Source organism: Styela clava, chromosome 4, assembly GCF_964204865.1.
Source record: "Styela clava chromosome 4, kaStyClav1.hap1.2, whole genome shotgun sequence".
NCBI lineage: Eukaryota > Metazoa > Chordata > Ascidiacea > Stolidobranchia > Styelidae > Styela > Styela clava.
In genome coordinates this window covers 10,106,165-10,115,428 of record NC_135253.1, presented here as the reverse complement: position 1 = coordinate 10,115,428, position 9,264 = coordinate 10,106,165, and the positions used below count along the sequence as shown (strand labels likewise).

General features: G+C 33.7%; 1 protein-coding gene across 2 annotated transcripts; it reads left to right on the top strand.

Annotated features, from left to right (window-relative positions):
* The first annotated feature begins 962 nt into the window (after window positions 1–962).
* On the top strand, window positions 963–7,861 carry LOC120326732 (uncharacterized). 2 transcript variants are annotated; one of them, XM_078112269.1, is made up of 16 exons: window positions 963–1,251; window positions 1,436–1,543; window positions 1,623–1,731; window positions 2,121–2,217; window positions 2,295–2,373; window positions 2,587–2,648; window positions 2,736–2,758; window positions 2,968–3,052; window positions 3,272–3,316; window positions 3,474–3,667; window positions 3,869–3,948; window positions 4,480–4,574; window positions 4,881–4,993; window positions 5,277–5,415; window positions 5,796–5,917; window positions 6,107–7,861. In XM_078112269.1, the coding sequence occupies exons 2-16, from the start codon at window positions 1,482–1,484 to the stop codon at window positions 6,236–6,238; spliced, it is 1,437 nt and encodes a 478-aa protein (XP_077968395.1). In that variant the 5' UTR covers window positions 963–1,251; window positions 1,436–1,481; the 3' UTR covers window positions 6,239–7,861. The 2 variants fall into 2 exon arrangements, with proteins under 2 accessions (XP_077968395.1, XP_039249004.2); XM_039393070.2 differs by having other exon boundaries at window positions 1,431–1,543.
* Window positions 7,862–9,264: the final 1,403 nt, after the last annotated feature.

The following is a 9,264-nucleotide window of genomic DNA, read 5'->3' as shown; positions in this document are numbered from 1 at the left end:
AAAAGGGACAATTCAAGATTGAATGCCGCGAATGTTGATAGATAGATAATAGTTGGAGAATTATGGCTGCAGTTATTGATGAGAAGTTCACACAGAAAAAAATTCGGCAACGGTGCAAATTCTTGCCTTCAAATAATAAACAGGAAACACTTTGCATTTTGCAGGACAATATTGCTGAGTAATAGAAAACGCCTGAAGCGTAGTTCACTCAGAATTTTGGTATTGCGAAAAGATGAATTATTTGAAGTGATTGAACTTCAACTTGGCTCGCAATAGCTCTAAATCTTTTATTTGTTACTTTGTGTGAACTGTGCAAATAACAGTTTTATTTTCTGTTAAACTATCAGCAAACCCTAGATATTTTTCGGAGAAAAATCAATGTCATTGTCATAATTTTATTATAATTACCATGTCAGCATGAGGACATACATATATAATGATCTGACACTAACAGTGATATAGCTGACTTTAGAATATCACAGTAAAACTGATGAAAAATACTTAAAAATGAATCTTTTTTTTGTTCAATAAAAGACAATGAAATTGTCCCAACCATTTTTATCATATATTCTAAAAATGGAATTTCATGTATGTAAACACACTTTTTTTGTTGAGAATAAATTGCTTGTCCTATATTATTGATTTACACGCATCCCGCGCGTGGCATTAGCACTGAGTTACCGTTTAAGAATGACTCATATACTTATTTAACAAAGAAACATTGAGCCGATCTATATGTAAACTAAAATTACGCCATTTTAATAACCAGGGGTTGTACCTGAAATTATTTTTTTGCAGCTGGTCTTTAAAAATAACAATAGAGCAAGATTGTACAAACGCGCATGGGCCGTTTATCTAAACCTCGTTGACGGTTCTTTGTGTAGTGATGAAGTAATTGTTCCGCAAATCACATATATTTAATCTTGGTCACCCAAATTTGGTTTATTTTCAGATATATACTGCTGTTTGTTTGAGTGCTACACTAACATCAAATGTATTATTGTCTACTTCCTTTGCGGCTCGCTGGCATTTTTTTGCTACAGAAGCATAGATATGATCTCCTTAATGTTAGCACGCTTATAAGACAGCGATGTATTGAAGTTTCTCACCGAGTGGCATCAGCTCTATTACTCTGATAAACTGTTATTTTAACATTTTGCCAGATGAAAAATATTAGTACCATATTTTGCGATCCTGCTTAGAATTCACGTTCTTGATTTTGTCTTTGAAGACACCATGATTGAGCAAGAGGTAAGAGATTATATTTCTGTCCTATAGTTTAGCACAAATGACATAACTTTCACCCAGCCTATTAATAATTAGTTTGTTTTTCCTGATTACTTATTCACGATAAAGCTAATACCGTAGAAGATGTTTTGCAGCCTGTAAGTTTCGATCTTATTCTTTATATATATATTTTCTTATTTCAGTTCAGTTCAGTTAACCCCACCGAATGGATAATAAAGCTAGTCGGTCATGTTATGGGAGCAAGTTCGTTTTTATTACCTTTTGCGATGGCTCATGCAGGATTGCCTCTCTTCTTGTAAGTTGATGTGATGCACTAGAAAATATTTTTGTTCCGTTTTGAATAAATTGATGTGAATGTTATTCTATATTTCTAGTCTTATCCTGGTGATAGAAGCTTACGTCACTGGAAAATCCCTGGTCTATTTTTCTGAGATGGTGACGACTCGCTCAAATGCTAATGGAATTCAATGCAACAACTTTTTTGTAACTACATTTTGGTTATTTTTTGTCATTTCTACTTCACAATTATCCATATATTTTATATGCTGAACTGTGAAATACATAAATGCCATTTTCTTGCATAAAGTCATTTTAGACGTTAATCAGTATAAACAAATTCAGAGTAATTCTTTCAATTAATTGGAGTTCCTTTCTTTACTTTGAGTATTTCTGTCTTTAAGATATATGGTCATGCAGGGAAAATCGAATAGGAATTATGATTTGAAGGCGACATCGGCCATTGAAGAAATAAATATTAATTAAGACTGTACATTATTTACAATTTTGGTACGATTTTCTGCAAAACGTTGTCCTACAATTTGCATAGTTTATTCATTATAATTTATGTCGATGTTTTCGATCAATTTTTTCAGACAATCGTGGAGCATTACCTCGGCGGAGAAGTACATTTTCGGAAGGTTATCATTCGGTTATTTGTTCGTGGATTATTCATGTTCGACGTTTTGATATGTACGACTATATTACTTATTTCTTAATGCTGTCTCTTAAATATTCAAATATTACAAGTTATTTTTATTGTTTCTCAGGCACATCGTTTTATTTCCGAGTTGGTGCCGAATTATGGGAATCTGTATCTGTCACAGAGCCCTTTCCCAAGCATCTCAGGTATTCGGATAACTTTTAAATGTTTATATACAATCATTGCCAAACTCACAAAGTATGACAATCCTGCGTCCATGAGACATTCCATGAGAAGTTTTTGAATTTTCGAATATACCGCACATGATGTGTGTTCACAAAAGCTTGAGTAGACTTTTTTTAGCTTGAATTAATATTTAATTCGTTATTTTTATTTGGTATTTTGACATTACTTTACAGAAACGGTTATTACGCCGTGGTTTACATCTGCCTCTCAATATTTCTCCTCACGTGGGAATATGGTGAGTAATTTATCAAGAATATATTCGAATTTTTCTCGTCATGATTTTTGATCAAAATTGATTGAAACGTTGAATACTTTTGCTCAGGTGAAAGATTCATACAGGGATTGGTAAGTTGGAAGTTTTAATTCAAATTAATATTCAAATTAGTTCTTGATAATATGATTTCTGCATTTCATAAGGATTTTTTCTCATATTTTGAGGCAATATATGAATGCAGTGTGTTGAAGGTATATAGCCAAAGTCGCTAACTTACATCGTTAGGAGGATACTTGAGTTACAAGCTTATTTAACATTTTTATCGTTATATTTTCAATAGATGACATCAAATGTAGTCATCAACCAACAGATAAACGCAGTTGACATCAGGGATTCACATGTAAAAGGAGTCCATATACACGATGGTATGATGGCTTAAACCTCGATCATTGAAAGCTTAAACATCGGTTTTCTAATTTTTAGAACTTCAAATTTCTTGTATACCTGTGCCGAATATAACATGCACGCATAGTTGTGTTGTACATAGAGATTCCAGTCACGAACTGTTTAATTTCTAAGTTGGTGTAATTGTTTAGTTGTGAATCATAAATATTAGTAAAAATATGATATAATAATATTTTAAGGCGAATCAATTTCATGGAAACAAGATCGTTTGAACAACATGACGGGTAAGTAATATTAATGACTTTTCACTTAGTATAATTTATAAATTCAGAGTGAATATGGGTGGCAGTTTTGTTCATTCATTGTTGTTATATATATATATACGACTTTATATACTACAACAAAGTTCATTAGGCGACTCAGAATGATGATTTATTACAGTGGTAGTTAAAGAGACGCACAGCTACAACTACAAGCGCCCACTTCTCCTTTTCCTCTTCATGTTGTTGACATTTTCACTGATACTTATCTACGGCGCTCTGGCAAATAATCCTGATATGATTCATTCTGCAAATTCTTCTGCAATGTGTCCTGGAATTCTTCAACCGACCTGGCAATCAAAATCTACTGAAAATGTGAGTCATTCCTTTCAAACAATGCATTTTTATTAGATGTGGAAATTTTGAATTCCAAGTATTCAGGTGTTTTACAGAATGCTTTCGCTTTCGGACTCCCCGTGTTTTGGTACTAGTATAGCGATTCTGGTACTGGTTGACACCCTCTGGATTTCTACATACTCACTTAATATTTCGTCTTTATATCTACGTTGCATTTAGATTCTTCACGAGATACCCATCATTATTTTTTCGTTGATGAGTTACGTTATCATTCTTCCAATCTGCGTTGATAATCTTGAGTGAGTATAGGATATATTTTCAAACGATCTGAATATATTACGGGTGATATTTTATTATTCAGAAATATTATTGCCTGTATTCTGTCTCATTATGAAGTGAAAGTGATATAATAGTATTCGTCAGAGCAAAATTGAGCTGAAAATCGTATGCAAGCAATAACTTTTATTCGAGACTATTTTACTCTTACCGTCAGTTGTATATAATGACAGAATGTCCATTTATTTTATCACACTAATGCAACGTTACGTTAGCACTCCTTTGTACATATTATTACAATTGGTTGCCACATTTTGTAATGTTTGAACATAGGGTTTTTGATTAGTAGTACGATTTTTACGTTGCTTTTCGGAATCAAACCGCGCGTAAGGATGTAAGGATGTCTTCTTTATACCAAGTTGTTTCTATATGAGTTGGAAATTTCAGGTTTAATTGGATGAAAACGTTTTGAACTTTTCGTCTCTTTAAATAATTCTGAGTAATTAGAGACATGACTTTGAACTATTTCAACTCATTATTCTTTTGCGCACCAGATTATCAACATATGCAAATCTTGTCATCAAATCAAAAGCAAGCCTTGTTGGATGCTTGACTGTACTTGCACTGCTTGTAAATTTATCACTGGGAGGTATTTTTTTCAAATATTTTTGTATTGAATTATGCTACAGTGTATATATATATATATATATTGTTTGTGAGATCAAATCTTGACATTCGAATCGAATATGCAATTTGTTTAATGGTTTACTCTTTTAAAAAAATATGCTCTGTGAATTACTCTAAAAATATTCTTTGATTACTGCCCGTGCTTATATAGAATCAATTAGTTGATATTACTTCTAGAACTAGGCTTAAATAACAAACAATAATTCTATTTCTTCACAGAATAAAATCATGCGATAATTAACTTGACAAAATTATTTTCCACTTTTAGAATCTGCAGCGGTTATCTTTCCTACTGCATTTGGGCCTGGTGTATATGGAATATTGATTAAAACAATATCTTTTGTGATAACTCTGATCGCAATGTTATTGAGAGTAATGGCGGTAAGTATTGTATGCCATGTAAAATATTTGTCAGTGGCAAAAGCTTCTTAAAATTCGTAGTTAGAATGATTCTACAGATATCTTATCCTAGACTACTTTTCTATAATAAAAAAGATTATAACTGGGTATATATAATATAACATAGTTCATAAACTGCATAAATAACCTATTCTAAAAGCAATAAGTCATAAAGTTTATTTTTTCCAAGTTCATTGTTGTCACAATAAACTATGCTATCTAGGAAATGAACTTCAAAGCATATTATGTAGTTATATTTTTGCAGTGCTGCAGACTAATTCAAGTTCTGGTTATTGACAACGATTCGGAAACACACTATTGGTTGATTGTTATAACTCTATTCTTTTCGTCTTACGTCGTTGCAACGTGGGTTCACAGTGTTGTTTATCTAGTAATCATAGCAGGTATTGTTATATATATATAAATATAGAAGTAAATACCTATAAATGCTGGTGATTTGGCTATGTAGCTTTAGCATGTTAGTGAAGTGTCGTGCGAAAGAAGTTTGTGAATCCATATTTTGATGGTATTGAAGAGTATAATTGATAATTTATAAATTGAAGGCTCGGATCTTTTGTACAAAGTATCCGTCAACGCTTAATATCTCACATTTTTGCATTAGTGGCGGGGTTTTTTGTACAAAAGATCCGAATGCTTTCTCTGGGAAGTCATGAATATCTCTCCATACCTAAAAGGCTACTTGATGCGAAACTTGTTTGGGTCCAAGGTAAAAAATAATATATATGTAAAATATATATATAATTCCCAAACCCTTTTTACATAGGATCTGTGAACTGCAACTTACTGCTGATTATTCTGCCCCGACTTGCGTACATACAATTTAAGTGGAAACAAATTCAGTCTAGAAATATCGACCACTGTCCTACGCTGATACCAATAATCGAGGTATTTTATATTGCTTTATATTATATTTACATTAAATTCATTTAAAAAATTCTAACCTTATTTACGTGAAAAAATTCTGTTGCAAAACATAATCTTTCTTAATAAAAAAAATATTTAAAACGCATTAAATTTAGCAAAATGCTTATTCTGATAAATTTTAAGTAATTTGAAATAATATTTAATATTCAGGCTGCTGCTGGTATTGGACTTCACCTTGTGCTGCTGTTTACGACATTCCAAGCTATTCAAATCGTTGATCCATCGGTAGGTAGAAGCTGCAAGAATTACTTCATCGAAATTTTTGCAACTTTCAACTTTTAGTCGTTATCAGATTATCACCTGACTCAGTAGTCAATTATATCATCCACATGAAATCAATTGACTGTTTAAAATGAAGTTTTGTTCTCCATTAATGTTTTCTGACTTCGAATCCTAATCCGATGATAAAATCATGGCGAATGCGATGTTCACTGTTTACCCCTGTTTCAAAGATGTTTTTGATGGATCCCGTACATTTGAACCCACGACAATTGCACCTGCATATATTGCACCTATGGATTTTTTTTTTCTTTTGCGGATATACGCATGGCTTCAAATGTACGGTCACCGTTTTTGATATGGACCATGATGGTCTTGTGTAATAAACGAATTGAAAGACTTGAATATGCACACGCAGTTTTACTGTGTTGTTTCATTTTAATGGTCCATGTGGTGTTTCTTTTATTGTATATACGTAATATATATTTATATTTCATTTATATGTTTTACATTAATTGCGGATTTGCCGATTATTAATGAACTAATTGTAAATATCGCGAATTGCGATTAGGGATGGTGGAATCGACTAGAATCGATTCCAATGCATCGGAATATTTACATATATGTATAAACTGCTTTACTGCTATGTTGAGTTTCTGCGACGCCGCGAACTTCACTATATATAATTTTCGCTAGAAGGCTTTTACGTTTATTTATTTTTAAAATATCTGCAGGTTCTGAGGGATTCGTTTTTTTTTGTGCGATTTTGTCTCCTGTGACACATTGGATACCCATACTACTTAGTTTCGGCCTTCTTGTCCGTCCATATATTTGAACATCGTTCTCTTGTTTGATTTCATACGGTATTGCTTCGGTGGGTATGTTTTCTCGTTAAGATGTGTCGAGGAATCGAGATTCGGAATTAAGAATCGAAAATTTTGGAATCGGATAAGAATAGAATACTTGTAAGTAGTCATAGTATGTCATACTCGGCATTCTTAATTACAATACGATTGACGACATACGTCCAAAATGAAGCTTTTGTTATAGACAGAAAAGTAATAACCAATGTCATTTTCATGCTGCTTATAAAATTATCAAGGTAAATTATCGTGTCGCTCGAACCATAATATTGTTGTATACCACATTTTCCCGGTACTCCCGTAGAGTGTGTCTGTATTAGTCAAGTGCATGGCCCTGGCCCCTGCCGATAGGTCTCTTTACACAACTTGATGTAGAGTAGGCGAACAAAATTGGTGCGCCGTTTTTTCTTGTATATATATCATCAAACATGCAGTGTTAAATTTTGAGATTAAATATATTGCTCATATATTTGTCTGGTGAACTTTTAACTTGAGATTTATTGCCTTCAAGCCCAGGTGCGTACAGATATTTTTTGTGTTGTACCAATGCTCCTTTGAGTACTCTTTTATTTGTAATTACGTCGGTAAGTCGAGTTATTGCATTCCCAGTTCAATTTTGGTTTTGAGAAGACAAGATCATTTTATTTCTTCAAGTAGAAATGGCATGCGCCACGGACCATAATGTCCGTGTTCATGTTGTATATATATATATATATTTGTTTTTATAAACCATAATGGTAGATCTCCCATTTGACTGCTTTACTTGTGTCTGTTAATTTTGCAGTTTCATTTGTCGATTTGCTGTTTTCAATAAATAACCAATCCGGAATTTTGAGTCTTCTTATATAATAAACCACACTAAAACAGCTAAACTGTAATATATATATTTCAAACACAATAATTTAAAAGGGTGAGTCCAGTATGTTCCCCAGCTTTTCTCTTTAGGGGGGGTGTTTCAAAATTTAGGGGGTGGTAAATAATTTGCTATCAGAGATGAAAACTAGGCTATTTGTATTCTTAAAAAAATGGTATGTATTTAAGAGACGATGTACATGGGAGCTCCCCCCCCCAAGTTGATTGACGGCGAGCCAAAATCCACAGCAGAATGAAATTGTAGGGCCAGAAAAGGGGAGCGAAGAAAAGTGCGGGACGACACGGCTGGGGTTCAGGGCGCGCTCAAGCGCCCTGAGAAAAATTTGAGGCACCAAAATAGGCTCTAAGCTTGATTTTAGATACACCTAGCATCGCAGTTTGTTATGTAATAAAATCAATAATTATAATATTTATCTGATAGAATTCCCGGGGAATAGATAACAAGCACGGCTTTCAACCGTAAATATATACTACTACGTTTCAACAAGTAATTTGCAAGTGATAGTGACTAATGAAGTTACTTGCTCATCTGTCATTGTATGAATGGCTACTTATGGCTAGTTTTGTTACACATTTCTAATATTTTTGAACATGTTTGTATGAATTAAATTTTGAAATACGCTCGTCAACTGATTATAATGTCGCATAATGTTGTATTCCTTCAGAACTGAAATATTTTGTTGGTAAGAAGACAAATCGCTGAAGTTTGATTCTTTTCAATAAAGAAATAAAAACGCTGTCATTCATCTAAAAAACGTCTGTTTTCAGTGCCTAGTTTTCGTTTTGTGACATCTTTAAGCTTTCTTAATATACGGCTGATATCTAAAATACTGCAGTGTGTAATCATAATACCCATACCTATATAATAGATACCGGAATAGTTCAATTGTTACGAAATAAACGTGCTTAAACTGTGATAATGATGTAACAATAGACGGTATCTAAAACCCAAAAGGTACCACATGAGGGGTTAAACTATTTCACTCAAGTTCGGCGGGCCATTTTAAATGGTCACGCGGGCCGTAATTGGCCCGCAGACTGCGGTTTAGAACCCCTCAGTGTGGAATCGCACCTCAAAATTAGGGGGGGTGTTTGAAATTTTAGGGGGGGTGTTCACCCACTATAGGGGGGGGGGGGTGTAGGGAAATCACTGGGTGAGTCGATTGAGAATGATGGGGGAACGTAACTCAAATATAAAAAACAAGAAATTGTCAACATTGGTAGAGTGAATTATGCATACTAGCATAATAAAATAGGTGTATAGAAAACTATGGGCCTACACCAGGGGTGGCCAACCTATGGCGCATGCGCCAAACGTGGCGCATTGCATGATTAGAGGTGGCGCATTGCATC